This window comes from Microcebus murinus, chromosome 8 (assembly GCF_040939455.1).
Source record: "Microcebus murinus isolate Inina chromosome 8, M.murinus_Inina_mat1.0, whole genome shotgun sequence".
Taxonomy (NCBI): domain Eukaryota; kingdom Metazoa; phylum Chordata; class Mammalia; order Primates; family Cheirogaleidae; genus Microcebus; species Microcebus murinus.
Genome location: NC_134111.1, coordinates 41,716,195 through 41,739,338, shown reverse-complemented (window position 1 = coordinate 41,739,338; position 23,144 = coordinate 41,716,195). Strand labels below are relative to the sequence as shown.

General features: G+C 35.8%; 1 protein-coding gene across 11 annotated transcripts in view; it reads right to left on the bottom strand.

Moving 5' to 3' along the window:
• Window positions 1-23,144, bottom strand: part of SLC4A10 (solute carrier family 4 member 10) — a 302,950-nt gene that overhangs the window by 15,315 nt on the left and 264,491 nt on the right. For all 11 annotated transcript variants that reach the window (XM_012735715.2, XM_012735716.3, XM_076005601.1 and 8 more), the window contains 5 exons: window positions 18,982-19,233; window positions 17,658-17,726; window positions 12,232-12,405; window positions 11,824-11,946; window positions 2,331-2,398 (listed from right to left, as the gene is read on the bottom strand). In XM_012735715.2, coding sequence (XP_012591169.1) covers window positions 2,331-2,398; window positions 11,824-11,946; window positions 12,232-12,405; window positions 17,658-17,726; window positions 18,982-19,233 — 686 coding nt within the window. The remainder of the gene's footprint in view (window positions 1-2,330; window positions 2,399-11,823; window positions 11,947-12,231; window positions 12,406-17,657; window positions 17,727-18,981; window positions 19,234-23,144) is intronic.

The following is a 23,144-nucleotide window of genomic DNA, read 5'->3' as shown; positions in this document are numbered from 1 at the left end:
ATTAGGTTCTGCACATCTATTGCTTGGGCTCTTGCCCCTAACATTCATGGCATCACAGGTCACTTCCCTCCCATGCTCAGACCTTCAGTGGCTCCTACTGACTCAGAGTAAAGGGTGGGTCCTTATAATGGCCTGTAAGTCTCGGTCTTCCCCACCCTCCTATCCTCCAACTTCACTTCCTGCCATTGCATCTCTGCTCACTCCTCTCCAGCCACAATGCAATGGCCTGCTGACTGTTCTGGAACACTACAGGCTTGCTGCTGTCTTGGGGCCTTGTTCTCATTCTTCCCTTTGTTCATAATGTCCCTTCACATGGTGCGACCATTCTCCTCCTTTGTTCAAATGTCACCTTCTTAGACAGGCTCTCACTGACTACACTAGTTCAAATTGCTATTTCCATCCCCCATAGCACTCCCATTCTTTTATTTGCTTTTTGTGTTTATTGTACCTTTCATCATCTGAAATACTATACTACATTATTTGCTCATTTGCTTATGTTCTGTCTCCCTCTACCTCTATTCTACTTGAATATAAGTTTCATGAGGACCAGGATTCTTGATCATTTGCTCACTACTGTTCCCCTAAGAGCCAAACCCTTGGTACTCACTCAGTAAGTATTTGTTGAATAAATGAAGGCAGCCTGTGTGTTTGACAGAGCCTTTCCAAATGGGGGAATTACAATAGCAGGGCCCATACTAAAGGTGCTTCTTTTACATTTTAAAATGGCACCAATTATAGGCAATATTCAGGAAGCTCCAAAACATCCCCAGGGCTAGAAACATAACCAAATGGCAGCAGCAATAAATCATTGACCAAGTGAAAGAGAGTTTCAGTGAATGAGAAAAAAAGCTCTCACTTTACTACACATAGGAAACAAACTCTGTTATGGACAAAAAATGTCTCCAGAGATCCTAAGCTGACCTCACACAAGCCTCATTGGTGGTTCTTCACAAAAAAGCAACAAATTCAACTTTTAAGAGGAGCAAAACATTGGATCTCCCTTCCTTGCTCAATTGAGAAATGTGTTCTTTAATCCCTCTAAATCCTCCAGCCCCTAGCCTTCCCAGAAAGATATCTCCCTAGTAAGTCAAAGCATAAGATCAACTAATTTCTGAAAAAGCATCATGAGAAATAAAAGTTTTTCATATTATGTGAAGAAGAGTCTTGTGAGCAAGAGTAGAAAAAATGCTAGATTAAACAAAGTTAAACATGTTTTTTTTTTTTAAAAAATGCAGTACTACTTAGATTGTTTCATATGCTAATATGCATTGTGAATCTCCAAACTGGAATGCAGTTATAGAACATTTTCCAAACTTATTTAACCACAAAGCCCTTTTGAGAGTGGTACCACATGAGAAGAGTTTCTACAGAATATTCTTGGTAATATGCTGATTCAACTAAACAATCAATAAGATTTTAATATTTAAATGTTGTTTATATATATATATATATATATATGTATATATATATATATATGCCTTCTATACTTGTGCTCATCCTTAAGTGGTATATATTTCCTAAAATTCTAGGAAATATGATTTTAGAGTCAGACCCTGAAGATCCAAACGATTCTTTCATATCTTGTTTTTCAACATTAGGACAAATTCCCTCCTCAGAGAAAAGATTTCTCTGATTTTTCACTGGCATAGCCTTAGATTGTCCTCAAACACATTCAGATCATAAAATTGGTTACTAAATGGAACATAAAATATAATTGTACAGGAAAACTATTTTAATTATACTGAAAGGGAAAGAAAAAGAGATAATTTTTGGCTAAATACTTGCAAAAGTTTTTATCATAACTTACAGCAGTTTGCTTTCTTTTGCTATGTCTTTGTACATAAAGAAGATTAACATATTTTGGAGAACTGCATAAATATTTCCCAAAATGACTCAATCTTTCAACTCAAGAAATAGATTATCTCTTTTTTAAAGCAAATTCCCAGAGTTGAAGCATTTATCTGTGATCGACTTGGTGAACATCTAGCTCATTTATATGAAAAGTAAATTTTGACCTGTCTTCAGGTGCTACTTTCTAAGAATATAAAAGGAATCTTAGATATACATTATAAAATATGGGAAGAAAATACTTCAGAAAACAGCTCCCCATCCTGCTTCCTTATATGCTACTTGGGTATAGTCACACAGCCGGAATTGGCAGAACTTAGTACAGGGACTCGGATAATCTAATCATTAGTCTCAGTTCTTTCTTCTCTAACACAACTTCAACAAACCTCTGTGGGAGTCCACATAGTATGAAATTCTTAAATAGAATACATATCAACACATTTGATTACTTAAATTGTTGTTTTTTTAAATTCCTATCTTACCTGTAGTGCCCTTCCAGTGGGAGTTGTACTGTGCCCTCATCTTCCATAGCTAGCATACTTTGTTCTTCCTGAAAAGACAAATGTAAAGTATACAAAGTGAACCTGATGAATCTCCATTTTACATTAAAGAAGAAACACAGATTAATGTTTCATTATCTCATTAACCTCGGGACCTTCCACTCTGTTTGCATTTATTAATGTTAGCACAGGTCCTTTCAATAAAGTATCAGCTACTAAGAACATAAGTAATTAATGAGAGTCTCATAACACAAAGTAATTTAAATGCTAACAACAATCTCCTTCATGTCACTCAATGAAAAACTAGTTAATTTCCAAGCAGGTTTTTAAAAAAATTAATCTAAATTTTACAAGGACAAAAGTATGGGTAATATAATCAGTTCTACTGTTATAAAGTTGAAATGATATTCCCAGAATGCTCTATTAGAAGGGAAAGAGGGATGTACTCAGAGCAGTGGTTCACAAACTTTAGTTTATATCGAATCACCTGTAGGGCTTGTTAAAAATATAGATTGTAGGGTCCCATTCCCAGAGGTTCTGATTCAGTGAGTCTGGAGTAGAGAAGACACAAGAATTTACATTTCCAATGAGCTTCCAAGTGATGTTGTTTATGCTGGTCTGGGGACCACACTTAGAGAATCACTGCTCTAGAGTCTTGGAAAGAGACAATGGAAGGTATCTCCCTGGATGGACCAAAACACAGGTGCACCTTGATGGAGGAGAAAACTAAGTAGTTTGACTCCATTTAGATGTGTTTTAGACTTTGATGCCTCAAATTTCCTCTTACAATGACAATATTCTGCTCTTCTCCAAAGGGTGGAAATGCTTCATATATACATTTCTTCATATATGACATTTTTCTTGTTAGAAAGAAAAATGTTTTCTTGTTATAAATTCCTGTGTCCTCTCTACTCCAGACTCACTTTATGTTTTGGGATAAAGATAATCTTATGGCTACCATACTGAAATGTCCTGGCTTGGTTTTCAAATAATGTTATCATCAAACTTTTTCCACACACCAAAAGAGACAGTTATCTATAGATTATAGCTCTTATTTAATACATTTGTTTTCAAATGGATCATTAGCATGGTTTAAGTTCAAAGAATTATTCAGTCATTTAAAAATGGCTCTAACTCCAGAAATGGAATTTTAAGATCTATAGACATGAAAAACTAAGTGAACCCCTGCACAAATGGAAACTGATGAGAGAAAATGGAGGTGGCCCTGAAAACTCATCTCCTTCCCTCTTTCAGTAGCTTAGCAGAGCTAAGCTGGCCTAACCAGCTTCCAGAGAGACTGTAGATTGATGTCATTATTCCTGATGTTCATGGGTGTTCCTAATGTAATCAGATCTTAGCCCTCCATTGTCTGAATATCCCATGCCATATTTCTCCTTATTTAAAGAAACAAAGTGTTTTCTAGTGCCTCTTCAGCTAACCTATGAATATATAATGCAACAGGAAGGCAGGTCTCATTTCATTCTTGGAGTATTCTCCCAACCTACTGGCCAAGGCAGGCCCCTCTCTGCTGGGACTTTGGCTGTGGTGGATACAGAATCTCTATTCCTATGCTGTGGAATCAATGGAGAGCCAGGAATTATGTAAGCTCTGCTGCTTCTCTGCTTTATAAACTTGCCCCCAGAAACCCTATGTTATATTTATACTCTGTGGTACTAATGGCATGTGTGTTACCCCTTTGCATTCCAGGAACTAATTTAATTCTCTTTCTCTGCTGTTCCTCAAGGGAAAAAAATAAATTAGGGCCCATTAGAAGTATTTTATTACTTGTGTATCATGCCTATTCTCCTTGTCATTTGGCAGTATTATTTTTAGAGCTAAATCAAGGTGAGTAGACATACCATTGGTTTGGAATTACCCATTCAAGCACTGCAGAGCAATATGCAGCCTAGAATGAGGCATGCTTGGCAACTGAATTAGTCATAATATATGGAATATAATACATACATCTTATAAACTTATATGCACATCCCCAAGGTCATGGGCAAAGAGTATGTATCATTTCAGGTAGAAAAGGTTACTTTTTCTATAGGAGCAATGAGTACATGGAGGGACGTAAAGAGAAGACATTCAGTGACACCAAAGTAAAACCAAGATACAAGTAAAATGCCATTCCTTCCTTGGTTGCCCACTGAAAGGTGAAGCCCAGTAGATAATATCTTGTCTGGCCAATGCAGAATAAGATATCAAGAAGCCAGGTAGAAAGGTTTAAGAAAGAGTAAAATCCCATGAATCCAAAGAGAACAGAGATGTCAGTGCTTCGGTTACCTGGCAGCAGAAAAGGAAAGCTCAAGATTCAATCTAACAGCAAAAATTGGACCAAAGCTTTGTGAACAATTTTGTTTTTTCTTCAGATGATTTTCCACTTTTCTCTCAAATTGCTTTCAATAATTATTTTGCACTCCGTGGCTTGTTAGCATGTGTGGGCTTTATACTAGTCATAATTCTATCCAAACAAAAACTCATCACCTCTAAAGATAGCTTTTCCAAGCCATGCTTATCTGAAGAGAAGGGTGGCAGAGCAGCCGCTGCCTTCAGTGCCAGAAGGCAGCCGGGTGGGCCCCGGAGCGCGGGGACGGAGGGCCGGCTGCGTCCTGGCAGCACTGTGAGGAAGCCAAAAAGCGAGGCTTTCTGAGGAGGAGCCGTCAAATTGGGCACTAGCCGTCATGGCACTCACAACCTAGGTTATCTCAGTTGTACCAGAAAAGAAAAAGAGAGTGACAGCATAACGCCAACAGGGTATTCGCCACCTTCTAAGTCAGAAGTACCTTAAAATGAGTTCCATTCAGCACTTAGCTTACGTAGGGTCCATCAGAAAATATGTGGAGTTCTACAACATGGGGAAGATGTTCAAGGGGTGATGGATCAAAGTTTGCACAAAAAGACTTGAGGGGTTTCTTCAATTTGACTGAGGGATATTTACTGTGACTTAAATGTCATCTTTTAATTAAGACAGTCAAAGTACAAAGTAAGTGAAGGACAATTAGTACTATATCTAGTAAAGAGCAGGAAAACTGAGGCTTAGAAAAACAAACCTACTTAACAGCACACAAATATTTACCAAGCATGCAGTATGTGCTAGGCACATAGTGAACAAGAAGAATAATCCAGGAGCTATTAATTAATCCATTCAACAAATATGTATTAAGCATGATCTACACGACAGGTAATTTGTGAGGTACAGAAATCCTACAGTGAGAGGATATGAAGGATCACCATGAAAAGCACTGGAGCAGAGGTTGTAGAAAGGAAGACACTCTCGGTGGGAAGAAACAATATGGGCCAACGATAAAAGGGAGGACTGAATAAGATGTATTTGCAGGACAGTGAACAACTAGCCTGGTTGGAGCTAAAGGACTTTCGTAGAAGCGAAAAATAAAATTGAAGTCAAATTCTGGTATGTTTTGTTAAGTAGGGTGTTATATATCAAATTATACCATGAATCTGAACTGCATTTTGTGATAGCATAAATATTATAATTCATATATCAGGATACCTAACAAACGCTTTAACCTTTACCTACTTGTAGGGAAATAGGTAACATGTTACCATAGCCATTTTTTCTGGCAAAGTCTGTATCTATGTAGAAATGTAGGAGCCCTCAAATATAATATCTCTATCTTGAAGCTCAAACAACAGCAGAGAGCCAGTGTTCACAAAGAAGCTTAGAGTATTAGAGAGAAAAAATATTCAGCAATTTAAAAATTCACAGATCTTAAGAAATGGAAAGGACTTCAGAAACCCAACTCAAGCCCTTTATTTTACCCAAGAGTAAAACAAAGCCTACAGAACATAAGAAGTGTTAAACCATTTCCTTCACCAACTACTAATAAAATAGATAATGCTGCACACATTACATATATATAATCTCTGAAAACCATAAATGTTATATTTATAAGAAGTATTTCTTATGATTTGCAATGAATAGAAGAGTCGATACATAAAACTACTGCCTAAAAGCTGAAAAGGAAAAATGGGGAGGGGTTCCATATAGAATTTGTATATTAATAAATACATGAAGGTAGCATCTTTTTTATCAGAATATTTGTTTCAGTGTCTCTAAACGATTACTAAAAATTTTTAAATTCTGATAGGGTGTCCTTGCAACTAGAAGGTAATATTTTGGAGATTCAGACTTTGTGTTTTGAGAAAAGGATTTATCTCAAATGCTAGCATGCATCAGAATCACCTGGAAGTCTTGTTAACACAGGTGGTTGGCCCCATCCCCAGAGTTTTGATTCAATAGGTCTGTAGTACGGCCCAAGAATTTGCATTCTAACAAGTTGCCAGGTGTTGGCTGATGCCGCAGAAGTTCTAGAACCACACTTTGGAAAACCACTGCTTGAGGATGGAGAATATGTTTGCACCATCCTAAGATTCAAGTAGAAATGATATTCATCTGTATAATAATTTGGCCATGCTTCCCAATCCACAACCAATTTTGACCTTTTTTAGTAAGACATCCTCTGTAATTTTTTGGTTGCTCTTGTTTTTAGATTGCTTTTATGTTTTCTTGACCTTTTTCATGATCCTGCTTTATACAGATCAAAAGGCTCCATGTCCGCTTTTTGTTTACTCCTATAGTGTATATGTTAGAGTGAACTCCCAGTAAATCAAGAAGTATCAGTATCATGATCATTTCTGCAGAGCTGAATTTCCAGGAGTTATCTAACATTAACCCTCTTTCCCCCTGCCCAGAAGCAAACATTCTGCTGGGGTTTTCTGCTTTTAACAGTAGCCTTTTGTCAAATATGCACAATGTCCTAGAGAATATTTAAGTAGGAAGGAAGGCATGTTGGTACTCTGAGCACATTTGGACATCCAGAATTTGATTCTGCAGTCTTCCCTTTACACAGAGCAATGTGCAAAATGTCAGGGTTCCAATATTCATTTCTACCCTGATTATAATCCTTTCTTTCTAAAAACTGAAGCATATGCATATGCATATGCATGAAGTACATGAAAATTTGGAACAGAAGCTCTGCGACCTTGGACTGGCCTGTGTAGCTATTTATTCTGCTTAACTCATTATTGAATTTTAAGGTCAAATGAATGTTTTCTCAGTGCCATAAGACCAGAAATGGGCTACTGATAGGAAAACCCTGGAGGATAAAGGTACAAGCTTGCAACTATCATCAAAAGGACAAGAGGTGAGCCTACTTTAAATTCAAGTCTCAGGGAGCTGAGACATTTCTGCCATTTACCATCTTGCCAGATCACGATCAAAGTTACTCAATTAATTTGAGCAATTGCAGAAATGCAACGTTTCTAGAGAACTTGTCCCTTTACCACCTTAACACACAATCTCCCGAAGACTGGGCCTTTGCTTAAGATGCCACAGTAAGATCACATCCTTCCATCAAGTTCACAAGCCTCAAGAAAATATAATACCGAGATCTAGGCAAACAAGTAAAAAAATCAACCAGGAATTTAAGATTTAATGTAATCCTTCTTAAATATTCCTACTCTCTTTACTGATCATACTCTTTTTATACTAATTCCAAACTAGAAAGTGAACATCATGAAACTTCCTTTTCTCTCTCCGGTTTGATAGAGAATTAGCTGTCTTTGCAGTAGTCAGAACTATATTTTAATGTTCAACGATGGATAATTTCTTGACTGTATTATTGCTTTTCTTGTTTCTTTCCATGTGCTGAGGATCACGTGAAAGTATCACCTTATTAATCCATCTGAGATTTTAAGGATCTGTAAACCTGCGTGGTTAATGTATTGCAAGGCTTTGCCTTCAAACTTGGATCTGAAGCATTTAGATGTAAAATTGCCCCAGTAAATCTTTAAATCTATATTTGTATTCTTTCAGAAAGCATGAGTTCTAGGAAATTTAGTAATATTTAGTTACTTCTAAAATCTTTATCTTCATATTCAGAAAACAATAAATACCCATTGGACTACAGTGAGTATATAATGTAAAAAGATTAGACACAGGGTCTCTGCCCTGTGAGATCAACTCCAAAATGGGCATATGGCACACATACATAGAAGTACCACACATACACAGCTGTGTGAGTGGTTCTGGACAATGGGAATGGCAAATTCTAATAAATTTAGGGTTATAATCAAACTTGTTTTCTCCTATTTCACAGAAAAATAAAAGGTGAACCTGAAATTTTCTTCTGTTTTTTTTTTTTTTTGGTTTTTTTTTGAGACAGAGTCTTGCTCTGTTGCCTGGGCTAGAGTGCTGTGGTGTCAGCTTAGCTCACAGCAACCTCAAACTCCTGGGCTCAAGGAATCCTTCTGCCTCAGCCTCACGAGTAGCTTGGACTACAGGCATGTGCCACCATGCCCAGCTAATTTTTTCTATATATTTTTAGTTATCCGACTGATTTCTTTAAGTTTTTAGTAGAGACCTGGTCTCACTCTTGCTCAGGCTGATTTTGAACTCCTGACCTTGAGCAATCCTCCCGCCTCGGCCTCCCAGACTGCTAGAATTATAGGTGTGAGCCACTGTGCTCGGCCCGGAAATTTTCTTTGAATCACAATAGGGAAGAATTTTAAACATAATACAGTAGATTACATATCATTTTTAATTTTTTGAAGTTCTAAGGGCAAGAATGTTTCATGGTATAGTATCACATAAGGAGAATGCTGCAGAAGAGATGATTATATGGCTGGTGCTGTTGCTAGGTTATTCTATCAGAAGCAGTAAAAACATTTGAAAGAAAATAAAAGTAGGAAAATAAAGCAAAATTGCACAGGTAGATTACCACTTGAGCATAATTAATAGTACAGTAAGTGCTCACTTGAAGTTGTTGATAGGTTCTTGGAAACTGCAACTTCAAAATGAAACAAGGAATGATGAAACCAGTTTTACCACAGGCTAATAGTTATGAACAAGACTTAAGTTCCTACAGCACATTTCTAATCACAAAAACATCACCAAACTTCTAAATAAAGACTTAAAGCACTTTTGATATTAAACATTGAAATAAATGTGAGCTATACATAAATTTAAGAAAGATTAGTAAAAACAAGTAAGATAATCAATTACCTAAATTTTGATGAATCAGTGAGTGACAGGGGTTGTAGAGGTGGTGGGTTAAATCAAAGAATAAATGTTTGCAAAGTGAAAATCATAAGGAGCACATTCTACCACCAAATAGTTCAAAAACAATAACTAATATGGATTGGCTCACTGAGCGCTTTCATACTGAACTGTTTGTTGTGCATTTATATGATTATTGTATACTTGACGAATTTTTATTTTGCAATAATTTTTATTCATTTATTCATTCATTTCCCAACCTGCTTATTTCCAGTTGAGAATATGGGTGTCCAGCGCAGGAACCCACCCTGGACAGGACACCATCCCATTGCAGGGTGCACTCACATACACCTGCACTCACCCAGACTGGGAACATGTGGACATGCCAGTTCACCTAAATGGCAGATCTTTTTTTTTTTTTTTTTTGAGACAGAGTCTCACTGTGTTGTCTGGGCTAGGGTGCCGTGGCGTCAGCCTAGCTCACAGCAACCTCAAACTCCTGGGCTCAGGCAATCCTCCTGCCTCAGCCTCCCGAGTAGCTGGGACTATAGGCATGCACCACCATGCACGGCTAATTTTTTCTATGTATTTTTAGTTGGCCAATTAATTTCTTTCTATGTCTATTTTTAGTAGAGACGGGGTCTCGCTCTTGTTCAGGCTGGTCTCAAACTCCTGAGCTCAAATGATCCGTCCGCCTCAGCCTCTCAGAGTGCTAGGATTACAGGCGTGAGCCACCGCGCCTGGCCTGAGATGTGGGAGGAAACCAGAGTTCCCAGAAAAAACCCACGAAGACATGGGGAGAACATGCAAACTCCACCCTGACAGTGCCCTGGCTGGGAATCAATTTTTTCTCATCAATGTTATAACAAAACAATGTTATGTGAGGATCTGTTGTACTGAAATGATCAGAAAGACTGGAAGAGAAGCACATAGCCAATGAGTTTTGTCTTTAAAAAATTATTTTCTTTGGAATTTAAACTTTCTTGGAAAATGTGTCAATCTGAATAATTTTAATCACATCAAGTATGGATAACCTAAGGCTTTAGAATTTCCATATTCTTGTGTCCATTTTATTTAACTTTTACTTGTGCCAAACTCTGTCGTATTTTTCTTCAATGGTATATGAGGGGGAGAGCAAACATTTACTAAAGCCCTCAATGGAAATAAAGAATATCAAAACATCCTAAAGTATAATTTTTTAAAAACTCTAATACTTAAATAAGAATATGTTAAACAGAAAAATAACATGATATTTTTAGTGTTATTATTACTAGTGGTATGATTCTAAGTATGCCTTCTATAACATTTGGAAAAATTGAAATATTCATACAGAATTAAGATATGTCATTATGATCACTCTCTACATGTGGGAATCCATTGGCAGTGATGGGACACCATGGAAAGAAAAGGAACTACCAATCACACATTAAGTATCTGTATTTATAGGCATTTTCAAGCAGAAGCCACATTAGATTTTGTGGCCTAATCTGGCCTCACTAAATGAGCAAAACCTTAGACCCCTGAAACACATGTAAATGAATTACCCCAAGGAAATAGGAAATATATTCATAGTTTGAGAAAATACTCTGTAGATAGGAAACTGAATACAGTACTGACTACCTGTAGAAGCAAGAAAAATAGAAAGAATAATGCACAATTCTTATCAGATATTTTCTTTCAATTTCATTTCTATTCACCTAGTAATTTTATTTTATATTTTACAACGAATGGGTTCAATCATTCTGTTGAATGTTGTACTGGTCATTTTTTTTTTCCATTTGTACCCTTTGTAGCTTTTATATACTTTAAAAAAATGTTATGATTAGCCTTTAAAATAGATCCAAGCTTACATATGAACTTTAAATATGTCATAAAACTTAAATTGCTACTACTGATGAATCAGAATAGGATAAACCAGCAGTCCATGAAAATAACTAAATCCCAAAAGTTTCTCAAACAACATTTGCTCAATCTTAAATCACTTTGGAAGCAAATCAAAGCAACATTTTTCCTCTTAATCATTTCACATATTATAAGTATAACTAATTTTACATTAGAATCTTTTGATTAAAACTCTGTTCCTTAGGAAAATACCAACAGTGGTAATATCTCTTTTTTCTTCTCACATATTTTACCAAAAAGCAATCATCACATGACCATAACTTGAAAACAGTTAAGCATCAGCAAGTTTCTGCCATCCACAATGGAAAAATAAGCCTTTAGGGTAACTAAGTACAAAGTACTTGCATATTTCATTAGAATTTGGTTTCCTCCTGTAAGATTTTCACTCTCTGTTCAAATCCTTAAGATTTTAAACATTAAACTTTCAAACTACTTCACCTGTGTTTGTTAATAATCAATATCTAAAGATAAAAACAATAGTTTTGCAAAGAGCTATTATTACTATGTTCTTTTTTTCCTTCTTTATAAAATATTGATTTTACTCTCACTTACTTCTTTTTCAGCATCTTCTAGTTTCTTTTTCTTACTCTCAGGCATTAAGTCATCCAACCAGCTGAGTTCCCGTTTGGTAAACAACAAGTCCATCAACTTTCTTACAAATACCAGGGCTAACACCTAAAGTAAATAATAAAATAATTTAATATGGAAAAGATAGAAGATGTAGATTTGCTTTTTTGGTTTTTGGTAGAAAACAAGTCGGTTTCTATTAGGGCCGAGATTAAAATAACATTTGAAGATAAATGTGTATAAAACACATGTATCTTAAGTCATTAGTTTTAGTACCAAAGTTTGTACTGGGATTTCCAATAATCGTCGTTCCAATTTTAGTTCATGTGTTTGTATTTCCAAAGAGACCAGAAAATCAGAGAAAGAGAAAAAGAGTTGACAGAAGTTTCATACCATCATGGGAAAGACAATAGCAGCTCTTGAAACTTTTATTATCCACAAAAGGCCAAGGCAACTCATCTGAATAACTGTGAAGAGATGGACTTTTCGGAGTGGTACATGCCTTAGATATATAAAGTCTGGTTGATGTTTTGCAGGCATCCAGAAGAGCTTTATTCTATCAAAGAGCTAAAAGATTAAACACACTAAATTTCTCTTAGGAGTAAGACAACAATAAAAGTAGGAAAAGTTGACGTTTAATATGGTCCAAAATGTTAACATTCACATGACATACCTGAATCACACTAAAGTTGATATTGGGGCATCAGGACAATGGGATTGGTATGCTTACACTCTGAATTTCTATAATTTCTGTTTAAGAATATCCCACATTTTCTCAAATATGGTTATAATCGAGAAGAGTTTAAAAATGGTAAAGCCAATGCTACATGTCGCTCTCTTGGAAAGTAGAGCCCTGGGAGTTAAAACATAATCACCGCCCTCTTTCATTGTCACATCACAATCTCTTCCCTTATTTGCCCCTCAAGTATTGGGCTTCCTGGATACCCATTCTCTGTCCTCTTCTCTCCTGGAATAGTTCATCCATACCCACTATGGCTTTGACTTTCACATACTTGCTAATGACTCCCAAAACTGGGTCTCTGCCTTGGCTCTCTCTCTCCTGAGTTCTAGACCCGTATCGAGCTGCAGAGTAGGCTGTTGTAACCTCCTTGTTTTGACTCTGCTGTTTGACTTAGCCACTTCGATTCTCAAGAAAGGTTTTGATGCTAAGTTTACAGACACAACATCTTAACCATAAAGATTAAACTATCCCCATAATATTTTGAAATAAAAAAAAATTTAAACTAGATAAATTTTGGCTAATAAAGAGTTTTCCAGAGCAAACTTTAACTTAATTTCTTGATTAATGTCCAATACCGCATAGTCAAATCTTTTATATGTTTTATATTGCATTTTATATTGCAATTTATATTTGCAATATAAAATGCATTTTAATGCAATTTATATTGCATTTTAATACAATTATTTTCATTTGGATCAATGATATTTATGTTTTAATTTTGCCATTTTGCCATAGAGTACAATTATTTTTATACTACCTAATATTATTGCTATAGATTTGACTCTGAGGCTTTTTTTTTGATAGAGTCTCACTCTGTCACCCCAGGCAGAGTGCAGTGGTGTCATCATAGCTCACTGCAACCTCCAACGGCTGGACTCAAGTGATCCTCCTGCCTCTGAGGACAATTTTATCAAGCAAACCAAATTTTCTCAATTTGAATTTTACAGATTAAATTTTCACAATAAACTTAAATCTTCAATCACATTTTACTAACAAATTATACTGTATGTTTTACTTTATGTGGATCATTTGGATAATTTTTCTCAGGCCAATTTTTGCAGTTTTTAATGTTTCCAAGAAGAGGTGATTATTTAGAAAATAATGGTTTCAATCACTGTCAGTCACTGTTCTATTTCATGCCATTTCTACAGTAATATACATTTTCCAAAGAGTATTTAGATTTTATTTATTAGATAACTTATAAAAAAAACTGTAAGCAATCCTTATCAAATATTCCAAAATCACTTTAATATGCAGACAGACAAATGTTCATGGAGTCAAAATGTTAGCGTCAGATCATCCTGTACCCAAACTTGCTTGTACCTATAATAAGAATCCCAAACTCAACATAACCCTATCTTTCCTTCTGTGCTCTCTGTCTTATGGCATGACATGATCTTTCTTACCTCAGTTACCTAAACCAAACTCATACATACATTAGTTCATCTATTGACCCTTCATTTATTCATATTCATTAATATCTTCCAAAAACATTTATTGAAACTTCTATGGAGAATACTCAGTGCTGAACTCATTCCTGATTCATCTCTCTCCATACTGTCCATATATATATATGTGTGTGTGTCATTAGGTTTTTTATTTCTACTTCCTAAATACCTTTTAAAATTAGAAGTCATTAAATAAACAAATAAAACTTGGTGCACAATGGAGGTGGGAGTAGGAAGGAAATAAAATTCTCTAACTTAAAACTGAGTATTTCCTTTTCTATAGAACTACTTTTTCCCAGCCACCATTTCTTCATTTGTGAAGTTCTGTTATTGCATAAGTGTACTTTAGTGTGTGGGTGCTTCAATTGTTATTGTTTAAATGGCACATTTGCTTTACTTTGGATCCCTAAAGTGCTGGAATGAATATAGATGTGGTTATATATCTGAATACAGAAACAGCATTCATGAGAACACTGTGATCTGTTTTTTCTGCCATCTTTCACAGTGAGAAGCCTAGATAATAAGTTTCTTAATATTGCCAAACAAGCAGGTAACATACAGATTCCTCCAACATATAGGGTAACAAAGTATAATAGCATGCTCCTTGAACTGTTGGTATTCAGCATATATTTAAGTAATAATAATTATGCTAAATGTATCCTGAGTTTTGCATTTGGCTTTTAGCATGTCACAATATCAGTATCACGTTTCCCCACCCAGTTAGCTACAATTCCAAACAGTCATTTCAACTGCCTGAGCTCAGGGCTCACTTACATTTTCACAAACCCTGTTTCTCAGTGCGAGACCCTGTTTGTCAATGTGTGACCTGGCTTGCTGTTTCATTTGTGTTATTTAAAATTCATTATACTTAACTTATGGGCCTTTTACGATGTTTTCTTCAATTTTCATTTAAAAGATTCACACCCCAAATAATTCCAACACTTGACATTCTTGTTTAATTCTAAAACTCATGGGTATAAAATCATGTGAGTGGAATTAGGGGGAAAAATCTGTTGAAACCTATCAAAATGATTTTACTTTGTTTCTTAAACTTCTGCTGCTGTATTTATGTAAGCCTGGGGCCTAATAATAAATACTTTTCACTTACAGATGAAATTAGTACTCGTGGAACTTTTGCCAAAGGCAAAAAATAAAAACAACAACCAAAAAAAAAAAACCCCAGCAAAACAAATAAATAAAACCTCTTCATTACTCTTCTCTATCTGGCTTACCAAACCAATTCTATCAAAATATCATTTTCCTACATGATATTTTTTTAAATGAGCAAATTAAACCTAATTTGAGTAAAATTTAAACACATAACACTTCTCAGCCATCTCCCTCTCCCAATTAAGTTTACCCAGCACTGGGATGAAGGGTCAGTCATATTGTCTACTTTGAGTATTTGGTGGTCTTATAATGACTTCATATTAAAGGTTACTTAAGTCTAACATCCAGCACTGTCCTAAGGCCTGAGTGCTGCTTCTTCTCCCAAAGTCCTAACCCAGTTAGTTGTTCATTCAGGAACTGAGATCCTGTGCTACTTGTCCTTCAGTCAGGTGACTATTCTTTTATATTTTCTGAACAGGAATGTATCTAGCTGTGTCATAGAAAATACTGAAATTTATATTTTCCTTTTGATTGAAAAAATAACCCTATACAATAAATAAGCCTCTAGCCTCATTTCCAATAAAATGTGAGTGTTTGGGCTAAATAACGTTGTTATAAAACAAGATTCTTCAAAGGACAATTTAAGTAGAAATCTGTGTTACTTTCCTAGGGCTGCCACAACAAATTATCACAACTTGGCAGTTTAAATCACTAGACATTTATTCTTTCACAGTTGTGGAGGCCAGAAGTCTGAAAATAAGACATTGGTAGGGCCATACTCCCTCCCTTTGAAGGTCCTAGGGGAGAAAATTTCTTTGGCTCTTCCAGCTTCTGGTGGCTCTTGGCATCCTTGGCTTGTGGCAGCAAAACTCCAATCTCTTCCTCCATTGTCACGTAACCTTGTTCTCTGTGTCTCTCTGTGTCTTCTCCTCTTATAAGAACCACAGTCATTAGATTTAAGGCCCACCCTAAATCCATGATAATCTCTCAAGATCCATATCTAATTACATCTGCAAAGAATCTGTTTCCATTCTAAAATCCGTTTCACATTCTAAAATTCCAGGTAGACATAAATTTTGAGGAAGCACTCACTATTCAATGCATAACAGTATCATAAAAGAAATAAGCAGGAAGAATTTGCCAACAGCCTCTGTAAAGGTTTGGAATATACTTGTGGAGGTTTTAAAATGTGTCCATATATTCTTTGATACTCTTCTCTTCAAGAAATGGAGTTTTCCCTTTCCCTCCTGTTGTGTGTAAGCTGGACTTAATGACTCACTTCTATTACAAATAGAAAAAAGTAGAAATGACCATGTGTGACTTTGGAGATGAGGTCAAAAGGCACTGTGACTTCATCCTCACTTTCTATCTGGTATTGCTCACTCTGAGGGAATTAGGTTCCATGACCCAAGGACACATAAATATTCTATAGAGAGGCAACTATAGCAAAAAACCCTAGGCCTCCTACCAACAACCAGAAAGGAAACAATGCCTCTTGCCCACAGTTGTGTGACTGCCATCTGAAAGTAGATCTTCTAGCTGCATAACGCCTTCAGATGACTGTGGCCCTGGTCCACATCCTGACAGCAACCCCACCTGAGACATCTTGAGCCAGAACCACCTGGCTACTCTGTTGCCAAATTCTTGACACCCAGAAACCGTGAGATAATAAATGTTTGCTGTTTTAAGTTGCTAAATTGTATAATAATTTGTTAAGCAGCCATGGGAAACTAACACAATGTCTAAAATATTTAACCAATCCTTACTTAAACAATGCATAGTTCCCTGTATATTCAAAACTGCCTTACCCTATGCCTTCATTGTTAGTCTAATTTTTAAAATAATTCTATAAATACAATTGTAATAAATAACAGAAAAACAAACATAAAAGGAAAAAGATCACCCAGGATCTCACTATTTCAACAAATTATTTTTATTTCTCCATCTTCCTTTTTAATCTAGCTCAAACTCATAGCTTCATCAACCTATGGTAGGTAGTTTTTCACTTTGCATTATGTCACTAGCATTTTTACCATGTTGTTTTTGTGGTCATCATAATGATAAATTTTCAGTGACTGTACCACAGATTACTTAATTATTTTACTGCTGTTGTATAATTGGGTTGTTTCTAATATTTTAATGAACATCTTTTGGTGTAAAGTTTTTTCTATTTTCATAGATACAAGTCCATAAAGATGATTAGAGTGTCAAAGATGACAAGCATTTGGATATATCCAGAAGTATACTGCTATTAGTTTTCTAAAAGAGCTGTAAAATCTAAATTTCTTATAGTTTTAATATACATACGGTAAATAAAGTACTCTTAAGATTATGAACCTTAGATGCTGGAGAGAATCTTCCTTAACTTTTGTAACTCTGATCAGTTGGAAGAAATTTAATTGTGATCTAAAATCTTCTCTCTTGGGTGATGTCATTTTCTTAGCTGTCCCATGACTTATCATCAATAGACCTTAAGATAAGTCATCATAGATGTGCTCACAGTATTGTAAATAATTTACCTGAATTCCCTTTAGAGATGAAGCACCCATATAAAGAAACACTCCATATAGCACTGGCATGGGAATAAACTGTAAAAGAACAATTAGAGAAAAGGCACAAATTATTTAAAAATATAATGTGGTCATGCTATTTTGCACTTACCAAAGAGAAAAACAGGGGGAAAAGGGTATTTTAGAATAGAAGCAGTACAGTACAGAACCAGAAGACATGAGTTCAAATTCCAGCTCTAGCACTTTTTAGCTGTGTAATCTTAAGTAAGTTACTTAAGCTCTCTGTGCCTTAGTTTCCCAGAATCTAAAAAGAGATGATAATAATAAGGTTGTTATAAGTATTCAGTAGGTCAAAATCTATTTAAAATTCATGTAATATATAATGAACAATATTAACTATTACTATGCCACTTTAGACACAATTTGAATTTTGTTTCACAATGGTAAAATATTTGAATTAAAGGTAAAGAATAAGGCTAACATTTACATTTTGTTCCCATATTATGTCAGATATTTTTAGACATGTAGATTGTTCAAATTTTCTTTTTTATTAGAATAGTTCACCATCATCCTATGCCTATAATTACTTACATAACATAAAAATTAATTCTTGCAAACTTGTGTAAATGATTAAATAATTAAAATTTTCAAATTGTAGGCAACTAAAATGAGTTATAATTTATAATGCAATTAGCACACCTTGGAAATACCTGCCAAAATTACATGACAAAATAATTACTCTTTAATGTTCTTTTTTTTTTTTTTTTCAAACACATGTCTTGATAATGTTCTTCAAAATGGATTTCAATTATTGCATGAAAAAAATAAGTACATGCAATGATGATGCCCATGCATTTTTTTTTTTTGAGCATTTAAAATACAAAACTGTATATGTGACCATGACCATGACTGTGTTCATGTCTGCACCTCTATCTTATAGTAAATAATATTAATTGTTAATATATCTGTCCATTGACAAGAAAATATAAAGTTTATATAGGCTTGCAATGAACTTAGGTCACAAGGCTGTTAGAAATAATGAGTGACTTTTTCTCATAGTTTGATCACCATTTCAAAATTATTAAAATAATTTACACTTCAAATTTTATTTTGCCAGACTAAATTTTTATATATGTAAAAGATTCTAAAATACAGGACATAACTTCTCTCCCTTGGGTTAAGAAGATTTATATAGACATGGTAAAGAAAGTCATCACTTTCCTCACATGCCACACAATATTTGCAAATGTATGGCTTAGATGCAAATGAAATTTTTAAGCAATAATAAATATATTCTGCCTTCTCTCAAATTCATAAAGGTGAATTTCATTACCTTCAAAATACTGGTCATAAACACTGATGAACCCATAAGAATAAAAATCATAAGCCCTGTAACCCTTTGCTCCCGAATGCCGAGAAATTTGGGTTGTTCTCCTGGAGCTGAGCATTCGGATTCCAGTTTTAGGCTGTTGACATGAGTGATGGAGAGGACCGTGGCAGCCACAAACCATGGCAGGCCCATGATGGAACACACACCGAGCATGACAGCCACCATTAATAGATCCAGATGGTACCCACAACCTTTCTGTTAACAAAAAAAGGAAGGAAGGAAGAAAGAAACTGTGTCAACAACAGAGCTAAGAATGGCCTAGTTGTGACTAGAAACCACTTCCTGACAAAACCTAAGAAACCCTTCATATCAGATCTCCTGGAGATTAAACTCTTCTTAAACACTCAATTGCCAATTGCCTTCTTTCATCTCAGTGCATGACTTTTACTGGGAAGAATATCTTAGAACCTAAGCTCCCTTACATGGATTCAGTTTTGTATCAATAGAATGCTATCTTGTTCTCATTTGTTTCTGTTTCAGAACTAGAAAAATTCAGCCTCCCCTTAAAAATGATAATTTTTGTATTTTCTGTCTCCTCTGTGATTGTACCCTATGGTCACTGACCTCCAGGTGCTGCAAATTTAAGTGCTTCCAAGGGTCATGCAGGACACGTAAAGGAGGAAATGACAGGTGCAATGGGACATGTGGAGACTTCTCTCTTGGAAGGGTGATTAGGTAAGGTTGTGAGAAGAGAAATCAAAGATGGGGAATAGCATCATTCCCTTCTCCCTCTGTGCCCCACAGCAATTGAAATTGTAAAGCCTAAGTGGTAGCCAAAGGCTTGGCCTATTTTATGTTCCAACTGTTATTTTTAATTTTTAGTGACCACTTTATGAGAGGCAGTATAATAAAGTCTTTAAGAACACAGGTTCCGGTGACAGACTGCCTGGAATCAAATGTTGGCACAGCCAATGACTTTGGGCAAATCATTTAACCTCCTGTGCCTCTTTTTTCATATCTGAAAAATGATGATGATGATAATAGAAGGTACCTCATTGGATTCTTTTAAGAATTAAATTATTTACTTTTGTAAATCATTTAGAAGAATGTTTGCTGTATAGTAAGCACCCAGTAAATGTTAAGGTATTATTACATTCTAGTGGTTAAACAATAAAGTTTTCTTTTGTACTCATTATGTATCAAGTCTTCTCAATAAAACTGCATGTTTCTTAAGAGCAGACAACTTATCATATAATTTCTCAATATTTCCATAGTTTTTAGCATAATCATTGGCACACAATAAGCGATCAACAAAAGTTACAGAATGACTTTTCAATAATGAAATATATATCACCGAAACATGCCTTAGAATCAAACTTAATAAGTATAATTTTAAAATAAATATAGTAGTTAAATTTGTTATCATGATCATGGGCAGAAATTACCAATTCTTCTAGAAGAATAATTTTGGCTGGCTTAGAGGCAGTTTTGTCAAACTTCAAGCAACTTGTAGTTAATGTGAAAGCTCATATAGCCTGGATTGTGAAACATACTGAGTATTTGTTGCTATCTGTTATGGTAGTGTTTCCTCTCTGCTATTTTATGTTGTTAATTGTCTCCTTATTAAGAAAAAGATTCTTAAAGTCAGTTGTACTTCTTTTCCTCTCTGCATATTCCTGCCAAATTATAAAAGTGCAAGAGATAATACTGAGGAGAAAATGGGAGATATCCACCTAAGAACCTTTACTCTTGGGTGTTGTCACCAATTCAGTGATACCTGTTGTTGGGTCAGCTTAGCTGGGGCAATGCTACAGTTCACCAAAGTGTCTAAACTTGGTTTCTTTGAGGAATATGACTCTGGAAAATTTTTTTGCAGGTAACTCAGGAAAGAATTTCATTTGTAAGAGCTGAAGAGTGGAAAGAGAAATATCCTGGTGTCAGCATAACCTAAAAGGCATAGGAAGAAGTTTTACCAGGGTCATTATATGGTCTCTCGGACCTTTTGCAAAATATTTTGGAAGATGTAGTTCCACTGGATTGAACTCTAGCTTTTAAAGCAGTGGTCTCAATGTTTTTGGCACCAGGGAGCAGTTTCATGGAGGACAATTTTTCCATAGAGTGGGGATCTGGGGGTAGGAATGGTTTCAGGATGATTCAAGCACATTACATATGTTGTGCACTTTATTTCTACTATTATTACATTGTAATATATAATGCAATAATTATACAACTCACCACAATGCAGAACCAGTGGGAGCCCTGAGCTTGTTTCCCTGCAACTAGACAGTCCCATGTGGGGCTGATGGGAGATTGAGACTGATCTGACAGGAGGCGGAGTTCAGGCGGTGATGCCAGCGATGGGGAAGCAGCTGTAAATACAGATGCAGCTTTGCTTGCTCACCCATCACTCACTTCCTGCTGTGTAGCCCAGTTCCTAACAGGCCAGGGACTGGTACCAGTCTGCAGCCTGGTGGTTGGGGACCACAGCTTTGAAGGACAATGTCAAGCAGTTTGAGGAGTGTTTTGTCCTAGTCATTCTAGGGTGAGGATTTAGAACAGTGAAGGACCTAACCACTCAGGCCCCTGCCTCTGAGGGAGTGCAATGTGAATGGCGCCATTGGAGCTATTTTGCAAAGTTGCTGCTGAGAGAGAATGAAAAATATAAGAGTTGCCCATTGCTGTGAGATGAACATGAGAGGAGGGCAGATGCTGGAGCCCTGAAAGCAGGGGTTGTGTTTTTTAGCACACCTAAAAACTTTTTCAGGGTCCAAGCTCACTGCAGCTTAATAACATGAGAAAGGGCTTCCTCATGATAGCGATTTCCTAGAGCTCTTACTGAGTGTTTTAAAAATATGATACAAATGTAAACAGTGGGATTCTAGTTTGCAGGAAGTGCACAAAATAATTCTTTCAGAGAGAATAATTTCCTTTTTAAATTTAGAAAGCTAGCTTGGAAATGCACAAATATATAATGAAAACAAAAATATAATCTCCCCCTGATTGTGTTGTACAACAATGGGAGCATCTTGATTTAATGCAAACCAAAGGAAATAAAGCAGTTCTGGCACTTCCACTAATTAATCAGCATCCTTCTTGCCTTTCATTTTAAAATGTCTTTAAAAAACGTGGTCTTTGTAACCAAATTATTAGCTGATAGGCATGCCAGCCAAAGGGAAGTATCCCTTTGTCAGAGAGAGAACTCTGTACCTCCTAACATATTTCTGTAGATTTTTTTCTCAAATAAAGACAGAACTAGAGCTTTTATTTTCACATTCATCCATGAATCACGGGAAATGGACATATGGGAGGAAAAGGGAGCACAGCAACAGGTGATGCTACACCAGACCCCACTAAAACCAACATGCAGCAAGACAAGAGGCCAGCCAAGAGGACCATCTGATACCCAGATGCCACTGCTGAAAAAATTCATTTCAAAGCTTGGCAGCAATTTCCTGCATCTGTCAAGTTAACCACATAAAAGACTATAGATTGACATGAAGAACCAGGCTGACAAAGAGGGCAGAAAAGAACATATCAAATGCCATAATCATCAAGAGGATGTGGTGCCAAATGAATGTTGCAAATGCATTCATTTACTCAAGTAATCCGGGATTGTATTGCTGTTTATTAAAAATGATGTCAAAAGAAGCCTGAACTGTCTACAGAAACATGTAGAAATCCCATAGTTGTATCTTAACAGAAACTTTCTTTTCTGTAAGATAATAAATCTGTTTCTTTTCACTTTTAGAGAATGTGCTTAAGAAAAAACCAAGCAGATATTTTTAATGCTTTTTAAAGGGATTCAGTTAACCTATGCCCATTCCACTTCTCTAAGGAAGAAACAAACAAAATGCTATAGAGAGTATGGATTCATATGTATATCTATATATAACACATATGATACTTTGCATTCTCAAATTTTTTACAATGTGCAGTTTCCTTCACTCTTGAGCCACCCAAAGGATCATGAGAGCAGTGAGTTGGCGGTTTGCTAATTTTGAGCTCCCTCATTCTTAGGGAGTAGTCACTTAGTGAGTTGGGCCTAGCTTAACACAGCAAAAGACAGCTTTATTGTGTATGTAGTAACACTCACAAAATGATAAAAAAACATTTTTGGTGGCATGAGAAACATCATCTAAAAGAAGAACGACTATTAGTTCTGGCAA